Source organism: Electrophorus electricus, chromosome 7 (genome assembly GCF_013358815.1).
Source record: "Electrophorus electricus isolate fEleEle1 chromosome 7, fEleEle1.pri, whole genome shotgun sequence".
NCBI classification, from domain to species: domain Eukaryota; kingdom Metazoa; phylum Chordata; class Actinopteri; order Gymnotiformes; family Gymnotidae; genus Electrophorus; species Electrophorus electricus.
Genome location: NC_049541.1, coordinates 10,327,504 through 10,351,792, shown reverse-complemented (window position 1 = coordinate 10,351,792; position 24,289 = coordinate 10,327,504). Strand labels below are relative to the sequence as shown.

Genomic DNA, 24,289 nt, shown 5'->3' with positions numbered 1-24,289 from the left:
AGCCCCGGGACCTGACAGAGACCTTGAACGAGGACACTCCATTAACCGCGAAGATGGTTCACTCGCGCACATGCTCAAGAAACGATGAGGCATCTGTTGATTTTGTGTCCTGGCTATTGATGGCTTTGATGGGTGTTGAATAAAGTACAAAATATGCATTTCAGAAGTTGTTGCAGTCATCGATTGCGAATCTGTTGTTCATTTGTTTGGGTGCATACGAACCCGTCAGCAGTGCAGTCCTGTTGAGACATGTAACAGGTCTTCATAAGCACACTCCTTACTCATGGGAACGCGTGTTGTCATGTCAGTGTGTGGCAGCATATTGACTGTATGGGGATCGATCGGCAGCACATACCTGAGACCTACCTGTGTGAGCGTTGTCAGCCACGGAGTCTGGACAGAGAGCGTGCTATCCTGCTGCAGACCAGGAAGAGAGAAAACATGTCCGGTGAGTGTCAGGCATGCGCGCACACACACACACACACACATGTGCGCACTCACAAGCATATACACACACGCACGCGTGCAAACAAATATAAATGCGCACACACACACTTTCTAACTGACTGCCCACATGATGAATGGAGGCCAGGATCAAATATGCGCCGTCCATGTGTGTTAAAGACTGTATTAACTGTTTTAGGAATTTGAAACATCTGACCTGCTTTTTTATCCCTGTGCTGCCTCTTGCTGGATGTGTTGTGCCATAACAACTGCAGATGCACTCAATGTCATATTATTCCCAAAGGACACTAGGTTATTGTTAATGATTGACATGGCAGGTTTTACATGTACATGTTGCCTGCATGACTGTTTGTAGTGTGCTTTCTAAATTTCATTAAAGTGCATTTGATTCTGTTGGTTGAAATGATTAGTAAGAACCAATGGCATTAATACTTTAAATAAAAACTCTAAAATAAATAATTGAAAGTGCGCATGTGTGTGCGCACATGTTAGACGGAGACACCAGCGCTACGGAGAGTGGTGATGAGGTTCCACTGGAACTGTACACAACGTTTCAGCACACCCCCACCAGCATCACGCTTACCACTGGTCGCCTCGGCAACAAGCAGGCCGACAAGAAACGAAAGAAGAGCGGAGACAAGGAGCCTGCGGCACCACCACGGGCCAAAAAGGTTCACACCTCCAAACCTGAACTGGGGACGTTCACATGCCCAGATGATTTAAAAACGTTTGAATAGAGAACTGCAGTGCGATGAGCTCCAGCACGTGTTTGTTTCGTCTCGTGTTTGACTGACTTTTGTTTGTTTGCTTTTGTTTTCCATCTTCAGGCATTCCGAGAAGGCTCAAGGAAGTCAAACAGAGTAAAGGTGAGCGCAACCCTAATATTACAAACAAGACACCCTGGAAAGACCATATTAAGCTGTCCGCGTTAGTGTCTGGGACTGGCTGTCTCTGTGTCTGTGTGCTGACCAGATTATGGGAGTGGAGTGGCAGGGATTTCTGCTCGGTATTCCGAAGTGACACTGCTCCATTTGGGTTTTCCAGTTGCTGATACTCATGCACAAAAGACAAATTGTTTAATATGCACTCCCATTGCTGGCCAGTAGTGCTGCTACATGTAGAAAAACTGTTAAGTTTCATAGCATTGTCCGTTTTTGAGTTGGTAGTGTCACTGTTTTTTTTAATTGTAAGTTGTTTCTAACTACTTTTTCGTTGTCCAAATAATGGAGATGGCAAGACAATGGTTGATTCAAACACTGCAGTTAATTTTCTTAATATACACGGCATATTTGAATTTATATTTTAATTGAGTTATTTTAATTAATTCAAGTTGTGTAGCTGCTTCTTTTAGTTGGTGGAAAAAACACAAAGGACCACTGAGACCATCAGGGAAGCTTGTTGTGATTTAATATTTGTAAATATTACTTTAAGCTGAGCTGAAATCTTTGTAGAGTAACTTGTTTAACTAGACACTGAAGATTTCCCCAACACTGTCTGCTCCACCGTAAGCTTCACTGGCAGTACTTTTCAATGTCTATGTTGGTGTCTAACAACTGCTAGCACGTGTTTAATAAACAACTGTTATCTGCAAGTTTAACAAACGGTGCTTTGCAGTCATGTTGTGGGTTGTTTGCATGTGTTGTGCTTGGGGTATAGAGTGAGCTTGTTTCAGAGAAAACCCCACTCTGACTTTCTAAACGGCCCTGCCTCGCTCTGGGGGGAAAAAAAATCACACCACTCACATAAAGGTGTATACTGGTGTATATGACACATATGTGAGTGTGTTGACTAAAGCGCGTGTGTGTGTTGGTAGGGCTCTGCACCTGAGTGTGAACCCATGGAGCCCCTCTCTCTGTGGGAGAATAAAGTGAAGTCGTGGATGGAGCGATACGAGGAGGCCAGCACTAACCAGTACAGCGATGATGTCCGATTGCTGCTTCGAGTCAAAGAGGCTCGCGATGGCAAGACGCTTGCCTACAACACGCACACTGCAGCCTTCAAACCACCTGTAGAGGTAGGATGGACACCCTGCAGCCTTTATTCAACCTGTAGAAGTAGGAAACACAATGACGGTTACATAAACTACAGTCTTTAACCCACCAGTAGACTCAGGGGAAACGCACACACACACACAGATATAGTTTTACCTTGCAGTTAAAATTCCCACATATGTTACTGTACAAGTTGCCTCAGTGTAGGTGAAGAGTTAGAGGTTGTATAGACCATATCACCCAAAGAAATGGGCACTGTGTTTTCATTGGGTGAGGCATTTTAACCGCTAGCGAATCAAGTAACTGCAGAGACATGTAGGTGGGACCTCCTTCATTTTTGTGGTTTGTACTTTCCACTCAAATCTGCTGTGAAGTCATATTGACCTCCGTGTCACTGGTGTGCCTCACATCAGAATCATGAGCATTACATACCCATCAAGCCACTGTTGCGTCACGCACGTTGCTCGGTTGGATTTGCCTTCTCTGCCCAAAAAGCTGACAGCCATTCACAAGCTTAGGTTTTTTACCCCCCTTTACAAAGACTCGTACAGTGCATTGTGTATTGCATTTAATTATGGCTTTTATAGTATCTTAAATATTATTGTTGTTTATTTTTTTATTGTTGATGTTTTTATTTATTTATTTGAAATGATTTTTGTCATACCTCAGTGACGGATTTTGTTTTCTCTCTCCGGCTTCCTGTCACCACAGAGCTACGTGCAGAAGAACAAGCGCATTCTGAAGGCTGCACGCGACCTTGCTGCTGACGCGCTCATCATAGAGTACCGGGGCAAGTTTATGCTCAGACAGCAGTTTGAGGCCAACGGCTACTTCTTCAAGAGGTGAGGCACTCCCACTCTCTGCTCCCTGCACAGTTAGTACAGCAGCCTACTTGCATGCATGCACTCACATGGGTAGCACATTTTCTGATTTGGAGTGTGATTTCTGTGGTTTTGCTGTGGGTGTGTTGGCCTTCACTTAAACTATACTTAAAAAAAACATTTAATCAGTTTTTAAGTAGGAGAACAAGTCTTTTATTTAATTGCCTGTGACTAGGGTTGAGTTTAGGATTAGGTTGAGGGATGCATCTTGGATTTAGGTTTAAGATTAGGATTAGAGGGATTCAGTAGAATGTAGGTCAACACTTGATGCTGACTATGACAAATGCACCAGAATGGTGGTGTGGGTGTGTGAGGGGTAAGTCTCCCTGGCATACCCATCTTGTCTCTCACGTTCTATAGAGGCCTGGCTCTCTGCCTTGCAGTATGAACCGAGCCAAACACATGGTTCTCATCAGCACCCCCTCCACTTCCCTCCAACACCCACCGCTTTTGGCTCTTCTGTCCACAACAACAACAGCGATGATGATAATGACAATAATATAACAATAATAGAGGTATTTCACTGAACGCAGCTCAAAATGCAGGGATAACAGTTCATAGAAAACACTTAAAAAGAAAAAGAAGGGGGAGGGAGCAGAATTTGTGGAAAGTTTGGACTAATTCAGTGCCCAAATGTCTTGTGTTTGGAGTTTGAGAGGGCATTCATGTGCAGAACATCCATTACTGATACAGGCAGTTACACTGTGTTTCGCTTGTCCCCACAGGCCGTATCCGTTTGTGTTGTTCTACTCCAAGTTTGATGGCTTGGAGATGTGTGTGGATGCACGCAGCTTTGGAAACGAAGCCCGTTTTATTCGCCGATCCTGCACCCCCAATGCAGAGGTGAGAGTTCTCCGAGAGGGCCCCCCCAATACTAAAAATTAGGGGTCAACCAATGTTTTTTCCCCTGGGCCAATAACGATACGGATTATTAGTGATTAAGGACACTGATATTTGCTGCCAATTAATTTACCATAAATTTGGAAGAATTCAACTCTTTACATCTCACATGAAATGCTTAATATTAGAACATTTATTTAAAAAAAATTAGGTGCTTTGAGCTATAAACAGTATATAATGGTTGCAAAAAATGGTAACTTTATAGTAAAAGTATTTCATTTATACTTTTTATAGTATTTCATTTTATCATTTTAAAATGATGTTTAAATCGAGAACAATAATTAACTTAGTGATAAAAATAGCTTTCCAAATTACAATAACTCCTATAATCTGTTCCTCAGGTACACATATTCCAAACACATTCTAAACTGTGTAGTTCTGCACACCACGTTAGCTCCCATGCATATGCCAAACAAATGTGATGTTTCCAGCAAGATTTGTGCTGCATGCACGAGTCTCACTTGTTTGGCTAAAGCGTGCACTGAAACAAAAACTGCGAAGTGCACTAATGGCACATCGTCTGATTTGGGGGGTGGGGGGGTAGAAAGTGACTTGGTGGGATATTGGGCTAGACTAAAGATGTCTTTTTATGGTTGCATCAGATGTGCACATACATAAAAATGCTTTTATCAACATGGAAACAAGTTTTAAGTGCCAATTTGGATAACGTGGAAAATGCTGAATATTGCCTCCTAAGTATCGGTTGGGCCGATAATCGGTCAACCCCTAATAAAAGTGATAAGTAGACGAACAATGGGTTACTTCATATTGTACTGCCCCACAGTTTGAAATGGTAAGACCCTGTTTCCATACTTTTGTAAATGCTGTTTCTGGTGTTAGGTGCGTCACGTGATAGAGGACGGCATGTTGCACTTGTACATCTACTCTCTGAGGCCCATACCTAAAGGCAGTGAGATCACCATCGGCTTCGACTATGACTACGGCAGCTGGTAAATGCACACGCAAGAAATCCTTCTTAACGAATAAAAGCCTTTCTTCAAGAAAGGCCGGGTGTTCTTTTGGCAAATAAGAGCAAACAAATGAGTGGGTTTGGTTTTGTACGACTGGAGGTCTTTAGAAAGGAGTGTGCGGGTTGGTTAGAAGGTCTGCCACAGATGCATGTGTCCTAGTATCGGCCAATGCTGATGGCGTTGCTGCTGTATAAACTCTACAGCAACTGTAAACCTTTTTTTCCAGTTATCATCACCATCCACAGGGCATGTTGTCATAATGGACATAATTTATTCATAATACTTCGTTGGCTAAGTTCATTGGCTAAAACTATATATTCACAAAATGAACATCTATTGGCAAAGATACAAAGGTTACCGATGGTTGAAAGACAACTGAGAGAGTTTTGGCAGTGTCTTTTGTTACTCTTAATAAGGTGAACCCAAACCCAAAAGGTGAACTCAACCCAAAATCTGGGTTTGTTGGGGTGATGTGCTTTAGGGCTTAGGTAGCAGCACAAACACAATAAATAAGATGATGATAAAACACAACAGTAAAGAAACGTTTCTACTGTCCTTGTGTCCTTGTCTGTAGTAAATACAAGGTGGACTGTGCGTGTGTGCGGGGGAACCAGGAATGCCCCGTGCTCAAGCACAACCAGGAGCCTACGGAAAACCTGGGCTCAGGTACACGCCGCCGGGGCCGCAGGGACAAAGACCCAGTGGTGCGGGACGAGAGCGGGCAGAACCAAAACCTCACGCTGGACTGCGACGGCCCCAAGGGCAAAACGACCAACGACAGCAAACAGCGGAAGCTCTCTCCCCTACGCGTGTCCATCTCTAACAATCAGGTACTGTGGCTGTATGCCCACACGCACGCGCGCACACGTACAGAGAAACTTGGACTCGCACCCATATACCACATTTCACTCTTTTACCATTTAATTTTCTCACACAGCATTTGTTAGTGCATGTGAATTAGTGTCATCATTTTAGGCTTTTTCTTTTTTTGTGGGTTTTTTTTTTTTATTTTATTTTTTTATCCACAACTGATTGCATGTGTATTCTTTGACATTAGCTATTCTGCTCTCTGTCCTTATCATCCCTCTTTCCTCACCACTCTCATCTCTACATTTATTGACGGCGAGCCACGCTCCATGGTCCTGCTGTGATTGTGCTGCATGACTGACATATGGTTCACTCAAGCTGTCTGTTTGACAAGCAGGTGCAGGATGACTGTTGCAGTACACCTAGGAAATGCCGGGGGTAAGATAGCTCAGTGGAGCCATGGCCAAATTACCTTACCGCTGAGCTGCCGTGCCTTTGGACTGCTTCCCCAACACGACTGGCAGAACAGATATTTGAGCAGTCACATGGACTGTATGGAACAACCCTGGACTCTGCTCAAGGTCACCAACAACTTTGCCCCACAACATTTCTTTGCTGAATGCAACCCAAATCTGTGCCTTATTTGGACTCTTCATTTATTCGTTATCTTAACATCGAACAGAGTTGGATCTGAAAGCGTTTGCCAACCCTAATGATCAGGTCATGTAGCTGGTCTATAATCAACTTGTTACTGGCAGGAAGGAGGACCCTGCTGCTCGACTAAAGCCAAACGTTCAGAATCACGGTGGGAAATTTGCTGGTCGTTCGTTTCACTGTTATGAAGTCAATTCTGCACAGACTGCATTTGATTTCAAGCTCTTTTGATTTTGCACTGAGAAAATTGGAGCAATAGGACCTGCCACACTGATTTATAGTATGGAATGGGATGTTTGAGAAATATCCGCAGACATTTGTAATTTTTATAAAATGAAGGAACCCAGCACCAGGCCTGTCCGATCTGAGCTGACCTTTACCCCTCGTTCTCCCATCACCTACCTCCTCCTCTTCCTCTCTCCCCCTCTCTCATCCTCCTCTCCTGGTCTGTAGCCAGACATTGAATAAGGGCCCCACCTTTCCCCTCTTGCAGGATCCTGAGTTAATTGAGGATCTAGAAGAGAAAACCTCCATTAGCAATGAAGTAGACATGGAGTCAGAGGAGCACATTGCAGAAAGGAGGAGGAAGATGGTAAGTGTGTCGGGGGAGATGGTTTCCGTGGAACTCACGGTCGTCGTGGAAACTCCACCACCCGCCCCGCCCCTCCCCTCTGCGGCCTCCCTCTTGTCCTGTCCCTCGCGTGCGTGCGTGTGTGCGTGCGCGCATGCACGTGTGTGCGTATGGGGAGAAGAGGGTAGGTGGGTGTTGGTTTGGGAGAGATGATGCCACTAGGTCCCTATGCTTTCCTTTCTCCGAGCCGCTCACTAGTGCCAGCTGCTGCTCTCGCTAGTGCTTCCTCCACCGCCGCTGGCGTTGCCGCCGTCCCTGCTTCTGCTGCTGTGTAGCGTAATCCGGCACGCCGGCACCGCAGGATACCCTCCACTCAACCTCATTCCCTTTCCATCGTGCGCCTTCTGTATGCTGGACCGTTGCAGCTCAGCCTCACACTGCCAGGACCCCCTTTTTTTTATATCTCATTTTCTCAAGGTCCTCTTTCTTGTTTATTTCTGGTATAAGAGGTAAGTATTACTTGTAAGAGACAGCATGTAAACTTGTTTACCTCCCCTTTTCCTCTGACTATTTTTTTGTTTTTCTTGCTCCAACACACCTGTTTTTAAGTCACTGGTTAATTGGCGAACCCTTCATGCTCATTATCAAGTCCTTCACTACCATGGTGTCAGAGCAGGGAGAAAACAAAAATGTCATTAGGCTTCTTGGGGCCTTTGTCTCCAGAAACGGAGGTCCCCTGCTGAATAACCTCCCAGTAAAGCTGTGTTCAAACAGGTCCCTCCAGGCAGTTACCAGGCTGTCCATCTCAAATGAGCAATCATTCAGCTGCTCCTACTGCCAAACCCCAGCCATGCAGAAACTATGAGGGCATGACTGCAAAATCTCTCATGCTTCCTCACTCACCAGACAGAATGCACTCTCTCTCTCTCTCTCTCTCTCGCTCTCTCTCTCTCTCATGAGATGCACTCACTCTCTCTCCCCCTCTCTTAAAAGCACAAGTAAAAGGTGTGAACTGCTGAGTCATAATTATGGGACCACAGGGTACACACTCTCTGAGCAACAGTAAAACACTGTCCATTTCTAGCATCTTGAACCACAGTTAGGTATTTTCTGAAGTGCTATTTAGCTTTCGAGAGAATGGCAAATCCACATTAAAGGTGATGTTGGTTTATATTGCGACACCACCTCAGCGCTCAAGCAAACAGCTTGCGTTGTTCTACTGATATTTGGCTTTAATTGTATCACAAATAAACACTGTTGTGTCCATTTAAGGGGCCACTCGAGTAACCCAAGCCTTGGCTTCTTTGGGAAACCAGCTGTGTCGGGCAGCCAAGTGCAGCTGTGAAGGCGCCCTTTAAGTTTCTGCCCACGTGGCAGGCCTCAGAGTTAACAGGCAGTGACTGGGGGGTTTCGGAGATGCACTCAGGCATACTCAGCTGGAAGCGGTGACTCAAGATCTTCAGCTCCTTCCTCCACATAAGAGTATGAAAGCTCACAGGAGGCCTCTGTCTGTAAGGCGGTGCTTCTCACGTTATCGCATGCACTGCTTGTCCTTGTGCACCCAGCTCAGTTCATATAGGGCTGGCTCATTAGCTTGTGTTCAGCCAGGTGTGTCAGGGCAAAGATGACATCGAAACCCACAGAGCACGGGGTCTCCGCAGCTGGGATCTGGGATCACGAGCTACTCGTGCGACTCAGCTGGCACGTTTGGTGCTGTGCAGTGGGCATCTCCTGGCTACACAGGTTGGAAAATACACTACCTCAGTACTTGGAACTGCATTTTCACTGTGTCAGAGGTGTTGAGCAGACGGAGACGTTTCCTTTTCCCCGTCCTTTCCGCTTCGAGTCGGTGCGGATGCCATATTGCACTGCAGTTATTTGAGCTCTCCTCAGTGTTGAAGGTTTGGAAAACACCAAAAGCGTTCAGTGTGTTATTGAAACTGCTGCTGGACATGCACCAACCCTGTCTTTGACCAAATAATTAAGTTAAGTTTGTTTTCTACAGAATTCTCCCACAACCAAAAAAAATCTGCTGCCTTTTGTTGTTGTTGCTGCTCCTCCTCCACCCCCAGAAAGGCTCTGGTGCTGTCTGTCCTCTGTCTACCTCTGCTGCTGGTCTCCTGTGTGCACTGTCCGGCTAGCTGCCTCCATAACTCTTTACCATTTGCTCACTTGTGTTTTTCTCTCTCTCTCTCTCTCTCTCTCTCTGCTTAGACACGTGAGGAGAGGAAGATGGAGGCCATCTTGCAGGCATTCGCCCGCATGGAGAAAAGGGAGAAACGTCGGGAGCAGGCGCTGGAGAGGATCGGCACCAAGGTTGAAGTCGCCGCCCGCAGTGACATCAAAGAAGAGCCCCCTGCCACACCAGAGACCGAGTCTCCTACTACGGTACGGCTGTGTGCGTATGCGAGCACACACATCCGTTCATATTTAACTCTTAGTTGGGGTGTAGGGCTCTGCTTTCTGCCAGGAACCTCAGACTTGAGCCCCGGAGTACCACAGCACTGCACGGAGCAGAGAATTTAAATTAAAAATAAATAAATAAATAAATAAATAATTTTTTCTGCTGCCACACACCATCACTCATCACATCCAAATTAAAATAGTTGCGGCACTCCAGAGTCTGAGGCTGAGACTCTTGCTGTATGCATCACACTGGGCTGTTACAGGGTGTGAGAGGGGAACTCAAGCGCTGCATGGTGCTGAAAGCACGTTTTTAATGATCACCGCTCTGATGTTAGAAACTAGGGGAATTTTGTACAGTTTGGTCTGATGCACCTATATGTTGTTGTTGTTCAGTTTAAAAAGTTGGACAAGAAAGTTTAGTCATTAAATGCCCTTAAATTGAAAAAAGAATCGACATTAAATCATCCTCTTTTGCTTACTGATCTCAACTGCACCATTTTAAGTGAAATTGATTAAAATTAAAGAATTTAAGCATAGCTGATGATGGACATACAGCAAATGGCCATTCAATGCATAAGGTAGATTGCTATAAACATTCCGATATTATAAACGTTACCCCTGCGTTTCTGACTGGCCATTAAAGCTCGGCTTTTGTCTCGACTCTGTCATTGTTCTCTTCAGCCGTTGTTGGAGACGGTGAAGGAGGAAGCAGGTCAGAAGCCAGCCAAGGTGAGCCGGAGCAAACAGCGCAAGAGCTTCTCACGCAATCGCACACACATCGGCCAGCAGAGGCGGCGCACACGCACGGCCAGCGCGTGCTCTGACTTGCCTCCCGGATCCCCCACTGACACCCTCGAGCCGCTGGCCGGGGAAATGCAGGATGGGGAGACACCCTTGGCCCCGGAGGCTGCCGATCCACCCGCGAATGCCCCCGAGGCCAGCCCCCCCCACAGCGGCTCCCCCGCACCGCCCTGCCGCAGTGGACAGAAGTACCCGAAAACAAAAAAGGTGAAGCTCCCCACCCCACTGCTGAACAAGCCTTTACCCAGCATGACTGTAGTAAACCCTGGCGCACACAACAGAGGTCTACAGCTCACACTCACTCACTCATTCAAATTGCTTTATTGACATTAATTGTAAACTTTTGCCAGATTAATATTAATAATATTAATCAATCTTTTAAAGTAATAATTAAAAACTGGAGAATGAGGGAAAAACTAATTAAATAATTATTTCGTATATACACCTACTGTAGACACATACAATAATACATAGATGTGATGACACACGTGTACAAGGGATTGTTGAACATGCGGTTTGATTGTTTTCTCTAAGACGGTGGCAGTTATAAGCATAATGTGCTGATATATTTTAAAACATTCTGCAATTTCTCCTAAACGTGTGCAGCATGTCTTCATGCATGTTTGTATTGAGTTTTTTTAATTTAGTTTGAAATGTGTGTATGAGCAGAGGAAGTGTCCATTTCTCCTTAGCTGTACTGAGCGCATATCCGTTCTCCCCCCCAGCACTTAGTGAACGAGTGGATGGGTGTGGAGAAGCAAGAGCGGGTGTCCACACGCACCCCGGAGCCGGTCCCCGAGCGGCCCCTGCGCATCAGCAGTGACCCAGAGGTGCTGGCCACGCAGCTGAACTCCCTGCCAGGCATGGCGTGCAGCCCCCACGTGTACAGCACCCCCAAGCACTACGTGCGCTTCTCCTCGCCCTTCCTGGCCAGCCGCAGCCCCAGCGCTCCTGGAGTGCCCACGGGCCGGCGCCGCTCGCGAGAGCTCCCCGAGACGCCGCCCACCTCCGGCTCCTGCAAGAAGGTCCGTCGCCATCTCTCGCCTCTCGGCACAGCTCTAGGTTTCAAGGTCCCACGGACGGAGTTTGTTACAAAGAATACAAATGCAGTTGTACAATACTGAACTGCAGATCAGGTGAAATCTTGTGACGTAGTTTGTACAGGGCTGGGGAGTCGCCAGGCAAGAAGGAGAAAACGGATGTGCTTTAACCACTATGGCCTGCTTGTCCAAGCTCTATAAATGAGTAAACTCACCCACTTCAGTCCATATAAATATAGCGATGAATGCTTATTTTCAGTTGTTACCTCTGCACACAAGATGCCGTGTGTGTGATGTGCACAATCGTTACTGAAACATTATAGCACACCAGGGATGCCTTGCATCCAGAGAGGACACATAAGAAGTCTATACACAAAAACAAGGACATTACATTTCATAAACAAAAGTTAATTCTATAGAATTCTATAGATAATTCTAATAGAATAATTCTATAGAAATGAATGATTCACACTGCAGCCCAGTCTCCAGGTCTCAGTGAGATGCTCTTTAGCACTGAAAAGCTGGGGGGGGGGGGTAGGTGGTTGTTTGTACCTATGGCTGCTCTCTCTCTGGATCCGTTGGACTGAACCCGTCTGCCTGCTTGTTGCTCTGTGCAGCGCTGGCTAAAGCAGGCATTGGAGGAGGAGGGATCCATGAGTCCCGGAGGGCGCTCCACCATCCTGATGCCCAGTGAGGGTCCACTTAGCCCCCCGATCAACGGAGAGTCAGACAGCCCCCTCCCCGTCAATGGAAGCTGCTCTTTACCTGGTGGATGTCCAGGTATGTGCGCCTGACTCTGTGTAGTATTTCTAAGTAGTGTTTGAGAGGCCTTTTTCCTTTGTTTGAATAGTTTCAAATATCAGTTGAGGATTGATTAAATTCATAGACATTATTGAACATAATCAATTTTCATTGGATTTCCACAGAGCTGCCCACCCCTTTGAAGAAGCGACGTTTGTGTCCCATGGAGCCGTGCATGTCAGAGACATCCACCCCGTACACATCCCCGTGTGCCACCCCGACGCGAGCCGAGCCCGCGGACGCCCCTGGAACCCCCCAGCAGCTGGCCACCCCGCCCCGTGCCCGCCTAGACGACCCTGGCACGGAACCTTCTACTCCCACATACATCTCCCAGAACCCGGCACACACCACGACACAGGAAGTAAGAACACACACGTTACAAGCATGCACGAGCGCACGCGTGCACACACAGGCCTCCATTCCAAGTTTCACTTCTAGGTGTATCAAATCTTGAAAACGTCTTCTTTGTATTAGTCACTCCGACCGTGCACATTTAAACGTGTACTTCAGTTTCCACTTGACTGGGTTATATTCATCCCTAATATTTGCAAATCTACAGAGTGAGTCATCTGTAGAAAGCTCTCCAGAGACGAGCAGAAGACCAAGTACACAAGAGGTCAGTCTCCCCATTTCCTGTTCTGGTTGTGTGGACTTGTATATGGATTGTTTACCTATCTGTGTGTTTGTGTGTGTATTTATCGCTTGCCTATTCCAGACTGAGCGTCCTCCATCAGTGTTAGCCTGTCCAAGTAAAAGGCTTCCGGTTCCTGAAACCCCTCCCCAGGACCCAGGAAGGCCTGCTGGTTCCCTGAGCCCTGACGCCTCCCTCCACGAGCCTCAGGACCCAGCGGGGGACGAGTGCATGGAGGCAGAAAGCAGCACGGAGGCCCCCTCCACTTCCGACACGCCGGCTTCCTCTTACCTCCCTTGGATGAAGAGTCCAGACCCCGGCGGACTGTCCTTCTCGCCCATCAACTCCAACCTGAGGGACCTCACTCCGTCCCACACGCTTGAGATGGGGGCGTTCAGGCCTGAGGCTGCAGTTGCAGGGAACTTCAGCGAGGGCGCGCCCTACTACCCCTGCAGTGAGGAGCCGGGGGCCATGGCCTTCACCCGTTCACTTAGTGGAGACGCTGGAGAGGGAGGAGGCACCGTTCAGAACCCCCCACAGAAGAAAAAGGTGAGTTCCTGTCCTGTCCCGTACATTTCTGAACAGGAGCAGGAGGAAGGTAGGAATTGCATTAAAAAACCGGGTTCTAATTTCACCACCCATGAGAGATTTATGTAGGCTCCGAATTGACTTTAATGATCCAGCAGAGTGCGACGCGCGCGTGTGTGCAGGCCTGTATTTATTTAATAATGAACAAAGACAGAGTAAAATATTCAACAGCAAATAAGAGTGTTGTGCTGTACTTTTAGTGTGCAGGAGTAGAAAGATTACATGAGCAACTACTAAAGACATGGACTGAGTGGTTATAGCAGCTTTACTGTATAAGCAGCTTTTCCTTCCTCAGACTTTTTGCCTAATCATGGAAGTGGACTACTGTTCACTCGCCCTGGGCCCAAAATAGCAGGCAGACCATGTGTTATATTCCCATAGTTTTATGCCTAAAGGGGAATGGATTCCATCTTCCCTGTGTGTGACGAGGCACAGAGTTTGAAATGCACTCGTGAGCCAGAATCCCAGCAGACATGTCCAAGACTTTTGGTTCAGCTGAACAGCTGTTATATGTGTAAAATGCTGCATGACGTTAATATATAAACTAGAGCTGCATGATGAACTGTGCTGCATAGCTTATGACATTCCAAAATTCACATAAACTCCTATTAATCAACATGCACTTGAGCGTTGTGCCTAATGTTTATGCATATGTTTATGCTTATTTCTGGCAATTTAAGATTAAAATGATGTTGAATGTGATTTTGCAATTTACTCACATGTATTAATTTATTTAGTTTATAGCTGAAATGGTAATGGCAGAAATCTCTGACCAACACGAAACTTTAAATATGAATGTTCTTCATATTGTACAGCTCCTGCCCAGACCTCGTGTGACTCGCCGTTTGCCCTCTTCCAGGTCTCTCTGCTGGAGTACAGGAAGCGGCAGCGTGAAGCCAGACGCAGCGGTGGCTCTAAGGTGGAGTGCAGCTCGCCTGTTTCCACGGCACCCCCGGTGGACATGTTCCCTGTCACTGTAGAAACAGCCCCCGAGTCCTCTGTTCCCGTGGTTACACTGGCCCCCAGGACACCACAGCCCAACGAGGACCCCGAAGCCCCGCCACAGGGGGAGCGGGAGGGGGGAGAGGCACAGTGGTATGTTCTAGCGTCAGTATCAGTAATCAGTAATAGACCCCTTCTAAAATGTGAAAAATCTTTGTTTATAAATTTGAGACAAAGGAATATACTGTACAGCGCCAGACATCTAGGACTTGTGCTGTAGCAGAGTGGATGAGTAGTTCTGGCTTGATTCTGTTGTCAGGACCTCCTCAACCTCGGTGGAGCAGGCCCGGGAGCGTGGCTATCACAGAGCCCTGCTCCTGAGTGACCATCGCAAGGATGCAGGTCAGACACACCACCGCAGTCGGCCGTTCATGTTACACCAGCCTTAGGTTACGTTATGTCTCCTGTGTTTCTTATTCATAAGCACTCACGACCGCCATGCCTCGTCCTAAACTGGCTGTTTGCCTTTTTTCGGCAGACGGAGTGGAGATGGAAAGTGGCGATGTCCCAGTGAGGGAATGTCCTTCACCTAAGAGCTGCAAGAGCCCTGCACACAGAGTAAGACCTTCATTTACGTTCATAAGCTCCTATACAGAGCAACTTACAAAAAAAGTGCGTTAGCTATCTATTCAGAAATGCATCCTTAGCTGGCACGAACCATTCACATATGGCTGCTTTCAGTATGATCAAATTAATATGCTAATATATAAGGAAGTGCAGTTCATTCTCAAACAGATAATTTGTCTGAGCCTCCCCTCTCCTCTCTCCCCTCCCCTCCCCTCTCCTCTCCTCAGTCCTGTTCCCCAGGTCCGAGCACCTTTCGGCCGTCTAAAGAGGAGGAGAGTGAAGCTCAGCCTCGTGCCCAGCCCCAGCCGCTGTCCGTCCAGCAGTGTGCCTCCAAGCTGGCGCTCTCCAAGTCGGCCCCTTTAACACCCAGCAAGCTCCACTGCAGCCCGTCTGCAGCTCCTCAGGGCCACTACGCCGCAACCTCCATCCTGCCCTCCCCGAAAACTCAGCCACAGGGCTCGCCCTACCGTGGCCAGAGGGCCTTCCTCTCGGCCCAGCCCCAGAACCAAGCCCAGCCCGTGGCGTCATCGGGGCCTGCCGCTTTTCCCCAATACAGCCCCCAGAACGCGCCTCCTCCACCTCCGCCCCCCCCTCCGGCACCCCCCGCGTCTGCCGCCTACTTTCCCACCCAGGCGGCCGCGGCCGCGGCCCCGTTCCCGGGGTTTAAAACGGCCGTGCCCTCCCCGTTTCCTCCGGGCTCCCAGACACTGCTACAGCCCCACCATACGCTTCACTACCAGAACAGTGCGGCCCCGCCTCCTCCCCCGCCTCCCCCTCCCCCGCACCCTCAGCCCGGCCCTGCTCTGCTGCACGTCAACCTGCAGCCTACTTCCATCCAGCAGCATCAACTGCTCCTCAGCTCCGCCCCTCCCCCGCCCCCTCCCCCGCCCCCTCAGGCCCAGACCTCTCAGCAGCCACAATCTACCAGCAGCAGTCTGCTCTCGATCAAGCAAGGGCCTCCTCCTCCACCGCTCCCACCTCCACCACCGGCGCCCTCTAGTGGCGCTCCTCACCCATATCAAAACATAGGTGGTTTCCAAACCACTCTTCTCCACCAGTCGGCAGCAAGCAACCCCTCAGTACCACCCTCCTCTTATCAACAGACTGTGTTACCACCTCCTCCGCCCCCACCACCACAGCAAACCCCACCTCCTCAGTCTCCATCCAATCCAAACGCTCCACAGATCACCAGCGGCAACAGAGGCCCTCCTCCTTCCTCAGCCGCCTTTCATAATGCCGGCTATATGGGCACAGGTTGGCACTGACTTCGCCCACGGCACCTGCCTACGAGTGGACTCGCAAGGAGACAAAGGCAATGGAAATACGGTGTAACATAGGAAACTCGACCCCACTGTAAATATTTTCTATGTACCTTTACAGTCGGCTAACTGAAAAATAGGAATGGGTCAGAAGCAAAGAAAGGTGCCCTTTCAGGCAAACTGAATCAGAAAACAGCACTGAAGTACAGGACTGTAAAACAATCTGGAGAGACATCATGTAAACAAGAACATGGATGATCATTGGTGCTCATCACCTACCCAGACACACACACCCCAACCGTCTGTTGTCTTAATAGACTTCTGTTTAGGTTCCCTTTGTTGTTTTAGCTTTTTCCCAGGCAATCTCTCTCTTTCTCTCTCTCTCTCTCTCTCTCTCTCTCTCTCTCTCTTTCTCTCTCTCCCCCCACCTCCTCTTCCCTTTCCTGGTGTTATATAATGGACATTCCATTATCCTCTCCTCTTTCTTCTTGTAGTTCTCCAAGCATTTATTTGTTTTATCTAGTGGTTCATTTATAGCAAAAATAAATGCTTTTTGTATAGAGGAAAAAAATACAGAATTATTATTTTTTTTAATCCTCCGTGTAACAAAAAATAATATCTGTGCACAGCTGCAGAAATTTGAGAGACCTTTCTGGTAGGCTGCTTCACTGCTCCAGAAGTCTGCACTTCTGTGTGTCTGTGCGTGTGTCTGCGTGTGCAAGGAGAGGAGGTAGGGAAACAGAGACTTTGTATGAGCACGTTGGTCTACATAATTGTGTTTAGTTGAATGTATGGGTGTGTGTCTCTGTATGGGGGGTTGTGGGTGTATGGCTGTGTATCTGTGTGTGTGTGTGTGTGTGCGCGGGGGGGGGGGGGGGGGGGGGTTCTGGGTGTGTGTGCACGCGTTTGTGTGAATAAAGGTGAGTAAACTGATCCAGGCCTGTCCTCTGAGGCCGTCTGAAAGGTTGTTCCTGTTGACCGTCAGCGGTTTATTTTTGAATATTGATGGTTATTTGTAGAAAGTGTAATTTAATGTATAGGTGGTTACTCCAGCTTTCTCCAGAAACAGGTGTAAATATCTGCTTTTTTTCTTTTCTATGCTTGTACAATTTGCTCCCGTCCCATTTTGGAATATGGTTGTAAATATGAGCACCCTTGGCAACAACAAAAACAAAACAAAGCTGAATGTTTCTGTGACTGTAGCACTATTTTAATTTCCTTCTCTCTGGATTATTCGATTTTGTCCCTTTTATTTTTTATTATTCGTGTGTGAGTGTGTGTGAAGAGCACTGGCTCACAGACACAGCACTGGTTGGATATTTTCATGGTTCATTATAATAAATCACTGTAATGACAGTTTTATACCACCTATGCATTTCTGTGTTTGTGTGTGCGTGTGCGTGTGCGTGTGCATGTACGTGTACTCACCATTTTATGTATGTAGTAGGCTACTGAGGGATGCCATAAGACCAATCCAGTTAGTTACACCAATGTTAGTGTGTGACAGAAAACAAGGTCTTAGCGGAGGATGATGTGAATGCCACCTAACAGCTACATAGTAACACTCATCAATACAATTTTATTATGGTCCTGCATGTGGTCAGAGGCATTGAGTCACCTTTTTACTCCATGGTTATGGCCCAACCGAATGCAAACAATCGCGACCATGGAGAAAACTACAAAAGGAAGTATACTCAGACGGATGATGTTCTCTGCTTCCTCTGCTATCAGCTGGGCCCAAACAGGAATCTCCATGACAAAAGTTGTTTCAAGTGAGGGGATGCGCACAATTGCTTAAATCCAAAACTAATTAAAAAAAAAAAAAGTTGTCTGTTGCTCTTCAGACAAACATGCCAGTCTCTTTACTTAATTTAGGAAAAGAAACAAGTTGTGCAGCTTTTGTAGGACAGCAAGAATAGTATGTTAAAAAGGTAGTATTTTCACAATTGTGTTCAGGTGCGCCTGTCAGTTCTTGAAGGAAGGTCTAGAAAATGTGTGCATATTAAATTACTAGATTAATATTTGTACTTAATCAAACTGGGAAATATCACACAGTACAGACTTCTGATGAACAGGTAAATGTTAAAACTGTCCGACAATGTTAAAACGGCCCCCAAGGTGGCGGTAGGGAGCATCCCATAGGCACGAGTCTGGTTTTCCAAATTTTAGTGCCTGCTAGATTTATTTACAAAGACTGATTTACTCTTTCCTCTGCAGGTCATAAATTTGCTCTATATACAAAAATGAATTGGTTAATAACACTTCATCTGTGACTGCTAAGGGAATTGTTTTTTATTCATTTACATCTTAGATTCTTATTGAATCCCTAGAATGCATTTTTACAATTTCTGTGTAATATGTACATGGCTTTCTCCCCTTTGCCTACATACAGAACCATCAGATAAGACGGACACCCAGCATTTTCAGACCTCTCCCTCTGACATTTCAACAATGTGACTTTAATAATTACAACATTATACTGAACCACTACACTTCCACAGAGCAAGGAGTTTGACATGTGTGTGCGCGCACGCGCAGGTGTGTGGACTTGCTGCATGAACTCGCCTACCATCGCTATTCTGTGCAGCCCGGTGTACACAGGTTAACCTCATCACCATGGTGACAATACCAAGATAACATTACAGCACCAACTGAGCACATCATAAGTATGACACACACAATTCTACTGTACTAACACTGCCAAAGAACAAGAGTTAGAAGTAAATATCAGAGTCGAGACATGCAGACAAAAAAAAACTCCAACGCACGTGCATCGCATACTGTACGGGATAAACATTTTAACACTCTCCTACTTCAGTACGTCTCTGCTTGCTCATTTCACAGTTTCACGAAGCTTAAAATAACTGCCTGGTTTCTACACGTAACTTTCATTAAACTATCTACACTTTTTTTTCTCTCTCTCTCTCTCTCTCTCTCTCTCTCTCTCTCTCTCTCTTCTTGCATCATTGAACCATCTGTTTTGCTTTTGAAAGGACAGCGATGTCATGGAGTCATATCCCACTGAGGCCCGGTACAATGACGGAGTAACATCACGACGTCATCTCCAAATCCCTCGTTTGGTGACTGTCGTCATGGCAACTGATGGGGAGACGCTAAACCGACTGTCCAGAGAGCAGCTCAGAGTACAGGCTGCAGCCTACAGCTCAAGATAACGATGTACTGGACTTTGACCCGACGATTCGGCTATGTTTGTAAAATTCAGAAACTCCATAACACGCATACATTTGTTCAGTTGTAGTCTTTGTGAGAGTAAGAGAAGGGGGGGAGAAGGAGTGAGAGTGAAGATCAACAGATGGAAAAATGGTTATATCAGTCTTAATTGAACTGTATTCCTCTATCCTGATTGGATAGTGTCCAAATGTGCCGTCTTAGGCAACCAATGGCGTTGTTGAACACAGCAGGGTCGGAGAGGTGTATGTACATGCTCTGCAGGGGGCTGCTGGGGGTCAGGGGTCGAACAGTGGAAGATGAGCTGGATTTCTTCACTCCTTTTCCTTCATCCTTCACTTCTTCCCTCCGTTTCCCCAAATGCTAGTGGATGCACTTTCCTTAACAAGGCAAAATGAACCTGGGAACAGAAGAAAAGGATGTGAGAGGTATCCCACCCTGTCTCGAGGCACAGGAAACTAAACACGTGGATACAATGGGACAAAATCAACACTGATCATGGGACTGTAATGTGGATGAGTGCTGAACATGCAGGAAATAAAAGTTAATACTGAATACATACTGTAACTTGAATGTATCATTATGTAACTATTGTTTTCATGAACACTAAATACAATGTACTAGAATTGTACATATGCAGAGACCATACATTTATGCCCACAGATCAAAGCTTGAGAGACAAGACTCCTCTGGAGAGAGCTGTAACATCCGTCTTTAAAATGAGGGCTTACTGGGCCCCAGTCGGGTCCTGTGTGGGGCCACTCACCTCCTCTGGCTGGGCAGGTTATGCGTGTCCGCTCTCTGTTGGAAATAAAAACATGAGTTATCAGATGAAGTTAAAAGCAAACAACAAATGCAGCTTGTAGGTGGACAAATATGATAGAAGTATTAGAGAAAGGTGCTGGTAACACTCCCTGCCGTTTTGCACGCCTCACTGAAAAGCCTTTGCCAACTCTGCCACTAGATGGCATCAGAACACTCATCAGATTCCAAAACAAATTGGTGTGTATTTCACTTTGAGTAGAGCTCAGAATCATTCAGACCTCTGCAAACATTAAAGGAAAATTTTGTAGTTGTAATTGTCAGGTTAATGGTGTGAAACAGCAAACAGTTTATTACTCCTTCAACGTCATAGCACTGCCAGCTTGCGGTTTTAAGTAACAGGATTTCACACTTATAATCCCTGATTACAACTTTATAATGCCTGATATATGGACTATTATGAAAGACAATGCAGCGAATACAAGCTAATATCTGCTATAATATGACCTTGTGGCCACTGAAATTGTGATTCTGAAATCTGACCATATTACTATGTCTACATGAGGTTTCTTTTCATTACTGGAGTTGGTATAATATTCGGCGGGGGTGATTACTGGGATGAGCTGGTTTTGCTCCTCGCTCAGAACTGGTGACTGTTTTGTAAAAGACTCCATCTACCCTCTCTGAATACCCACCTTCCAGTAACACCAGATGGCTCGAACATTTCTGGTCTTTTTTAAATTAGATTCATGTGTCCTGGGCTCTAGTGCTACAGGTTCCCAGCTCCCCTTAAGTACTGGCTCCTAGCTGCAGCTTTGTGTGTGTGTGTGTGTGTGTGTGAGGGCGTGATTAGTAATGCATGGCTCAGTCTTTCGGTCCACTGCCCTGCGCTTCAGTTAACCCCAACCCACAGAAAATTCTCATTCTCTCTCTCGCTCTCTGGAACTCCCCCCTCTTTTCCTTCGTTTATCTCTATCCTTATATTCTTTGTTCTCTTTCCACCTTAATGACCATTTCTCATCATTTCTCATTTCTCATCCTCGTTTCTCACCCTCCCTGATCTGTCCATCTTTGCTTCGTCCAGGAGCGAGTGAATAAACAGAATGGCAGAGCAGCTGTGCACTGATAACATGGCCACTGGACAGATGCACCGAAGCCGATCAGCTGAAATGTAAAGCTGCACATCCAAATCGTTCATTTTTAACTCGTTTTAGAGGTGCATTCATGAACAAAGAGCTGTAGGTGCCACCACCACCAACAATCAAAGGGCCCCTATATAAAAAGATGAATTTCCCTAGATTTACTGACATTTGAAAACATGAAGTAATATCTAAAGGTTGTTAACATTTCAAAACACACCACTCTCTCCCCCAGACTATACAGTCCATATAAGGAATCTAAGTTAGAAAACAAAGTTTTGAAGTCACTACTTCTCTGATGTGTATATAGGTTTGAAGTCACTACTTCTCTGATGTATATAGGTTTGAAGTCACTACTTCTCTGATGTATATAGGTTTGAAGTCACTACTTCTCTGATGTATATAGGTTTGAAGTCACTACTTCTCTGATGTATATAGGTTTGAAGTCACTACTTCTCTGATGTATATAGGTTTGAAGTCACTACTTCTCTGATGTATATAGGTTTCAAGTCACTACTTCTCTGATGTATATAGGTTTCAAGTCACTACTTCTCTGATGTATATAGGTTTGAAGTCACTACTTCTCTGATGTATATAGGTTTGAAGTCACTACTTCTCTGATGTCAAGACTCATTTATCTCCACCTATTCAATCGGCAGCAGTTTAGCCCCATCCACATTCACTACAGTTCTCAGGTGTTTCAGCTCTGAGTACATTCTGAATGAAGCACATCACAGGGCAGGCAGTCAGAATATTTACCTTATACCTTATATCTGTCTCATTTACCTTATCAGTCTCATATACCTTATACCTGTCTCATTTATTTATATATATATATATATATATATATATATATATATATATATATATATATATATATATATATATAAGGGACAATGCTGAAATATTTAATTAAAAAGCCCATCAGGAGAAACCTATAACATTCTCTAAATGTCATTCAGTCCCACAGTGCACGTGGTGAACAGGTTTTGTTGGCTTTAACAGTAAAGGCTTTGAATGTAAAGGCTTTGAATGTAAAGGCCTTGAATGTAAAGGCTTTGAATGTAAAGGCCTTGAATGTAAATGCCTTGAATGTAAAGGCTTTGAATGTAAAGGCTTTGAATGTAAAGGCCTTGAATGTAAAGGCTTTGAATGTAAAGGCTTTGAATGTAAAGGCCTTGACTGTAAGGCCTTGACTGTAAAGGCTTTGAATGTAAAGGCCTTGAATGTAAAGGCCTTGAATGTAAAGGCTTTGAATGTAAAGGCTTTGAATGTAAAGGCCTTGAATGTAAAGGCCTTGAATGTAAAGGCTTTGAATGTAAAGGCTTTGAATGTAAAGGCTTTGAATGTAAAGGCCTTGAATGTAAAGGCCTTGAATGTAAAGGCCTTGAATGTAAAGGCTTTGAATGTAAAGGCCTTGAATGTAAAGGCTTTGAATGTAAAGGCCTTGAATGTAAAGGCCTTGAATGTAAAGGCTTTGAATGTAAAGGCCTTGAATGTAAAGGCCTTGAATGTAAAGGCTTTGAATGTAAAGGCCTTTAATGTAAAGGCTTTGAATGTAAAGGCCTTGAATGTAAAGGCCTTGAATGTAAAGGCCTTGAATGTAAAGGCTTTGAATGTAAAGGCCTTGAATGTAAAGGCCTTGAATGTAAAGGCCTTGAATGTAAAGGCCTTGAATGTAAAGGCTTTGAATGTAAAGGCCTTTAATGTAAAGGCCTTTAATGTAAAGGCTTTGAATGTAAAGGCCTTGAATGTAAAGGCCTTGACTGTAAAGGCCTTGAATGTAAAGGCCTTGACTGTAAGGCCTTGAATGTAAAGGCCTTGACTGTAAAGGCCTTGAATGTAAAGGCCTTGACTGTAAGGCCTTGAATGTAAAGGCCTTGACTGTAAAGGCCTTGAATGTAAAGGCCTTGACTGTAAGGCCTTGAATGTAAAGGCCTTGACTGTAAGGCCTTGAATGTAAAGGCTTTGAATGTAAAGGCCTTGAATGTAAAGGCCTTGAATGTAAGGCCTTGAATGTAAAGGCTTTGTCTCTCACTGTCTCCCAGCAGCTCCTCTCCCACGAGGCCGTCCTGCCGATTGCCCAGAACGAAGGCGAGGAAGGAAAGGATGAGGGCGTCCATGATGCCCATAATGGCCAGGATGTAAGCCCAGCGCACCGAGCACGCGCCGATGGTGTACTTATCCGTCTGCTCTCCGCACATACGCTTCACCTCGTCTGCGTCCCAGCCATCGGGGTAGATCAGACAGCCTAGCACAAGACTTGTGCCTGAAACACACACACAGTGATCAGGTGCTGCATATATATCATAAATGAAAAACAAATGCTTGATGAAGACTGCTTAGGGCAGATCGTGCAGATCTACAACAGTAGTTAAAATGAAAGTCTTTCCGGATTGCGGCACAGCTCCGATACAAATGATTCTGCCAGGACAATTAATGGTTGAGCCAAATCCAGCCAAGGGAACCACTAAATTAATGCTGTCCTGTGACCTCCTAGACCACAGCTGGACTTCACTCCTGGAACCTCAGGGAGCTGCGACTGGGGTGGCAAGATAAACACGACACTTGTTTAATGGAGGTCAGGAGGGGTCACGGAAGTTTATAGCAGTTCAGTTCAATAAGTTAGGGCATGGAGTAGAGACATGGACACCCCAGTCCAGCGGTGTCAGCAATGAAATGGACAACCATTAAATTGGATGAGCAGGAAGAGGTCAGAAGGGACTGTGATGGACAGTAGCACCTACTGACCTTTGGAGCTGTGCACTTATAGAAACTTGCTAAACAAATTCTGAAGTCAATATTCAAACCTACCACAGCTGTTAATTAATAAGCTATGGGTTGTCATCGTTTTTAAGCTGCGT

General features: G+C 45.9%; 2 protein-coding genes across 4 annotated transcripts in view; one reads left to right on the top strand and one right to left on the bottom strand.

Annotated features, from left to right (window-relative positions):
* Positions 1–16,884, top strand: part of kmt2e (lysine (K)-specific methyltransferase 2E) — a 35,023-nt gene extending 18,139 nt beyond the window's left edge. Inside the window, exons 5-24 of one of the 2 annotated variants that reach the window (XM_026997441.2) lie at positions 309–448; positions 958–1,136; positions 1,293–1,331; positions 2,279–2,479; positions 3,168–3,298; positions 4,063–4,180; positions 5,078–5,187; positions 5,783–6,038; positions 7,163–7,261; positions 9,455–9,628; positions 10,328–10,654; positions 11,173–11,472; positions 12,105–12,267; positions 12,414–12,649; positions 12,848–12,904; positions 13,004–13,468; positions 14,367–14,602; positions 14,769–14,851; positions 14,988–15,067; positions 15,304–16,884. In XM_026997441.2, coding sequence (XP_026853242.2) covers positions 309–448; positions 958–1,136; positions 1,293–1,331; positions 2,279–2,479; positions 3,168–3,298; positions 4,063–4,180; positions 5,078–5,187; positions 5,783–6,038; positions 7,163–7,261; positions 9,455–9,628; positions 10,328–10,654; positions 11,173–11,472; positions 12,105–12,267; positions 12,414–12,649; positions 12,848–12,904; positions 13,004–13,468; positions 14,367–14,602; positions 14,769–14,851; positions 14,988–15,067; positions 15,304–16,341 — 4,432 coding nt within the window. In that variant the 3' untranslated portion in view covers positions 16,342–16,884. The remainder of the gene's footprint in view (positions 1–308; positions 449–957; positions 1,137–1,292; positions 1,332–2,278; positions 2,480–3,167; positions 3,299–4,062; positions 4,181–5,077; positions 5,188–5,782; positions 6,039–7,162; positions 7,262–9,454; positions 9,629–10,327; positions 10,655–11,172; positions 11,473–12,104; positions 12,268–12,413; positions 12,650–12,847; positions 12,905–13,003; positions 13,469–14,366; positions 14,603–14,768; positions 14,852–14,987; positions 15,068–15,303) is intronic. The other variant, XM_035527875.1, reaches the window with a different exon arrangement.
* Positions 16,885–18,337: 1,453 nt separating this feature from the next.
* Positions 18,338–24,289, bottom strand: part of lhfpl3 (LHFPL tetraspan subfamily member 3) — a 32,795-nt gene continuing 26,843 nt past the window's right edge. For both annotated transcript variants that reach the window (XM_026997315.2, XM_026997321.2), the window contains 3 exons: positions 23,464–23,694; positions 20,291–20,325; positions 18,338–19,924 (listed from right to left, as the gene is read on the bottom strand). In XM_026997315.2, the coding sequence (XP_026853116.2) occupies positions 20,309–20,325; positions 23,464–23,694 (248 nt within the window). In that variant the 3' untranslated portion in view covers positions 18,338–19,924; positions 20,291–20,308. The remainder of the gene's footprint in view (positions 19,925–20,290; positions 20,326–23,463; positions 23,695–24,289) is intronic.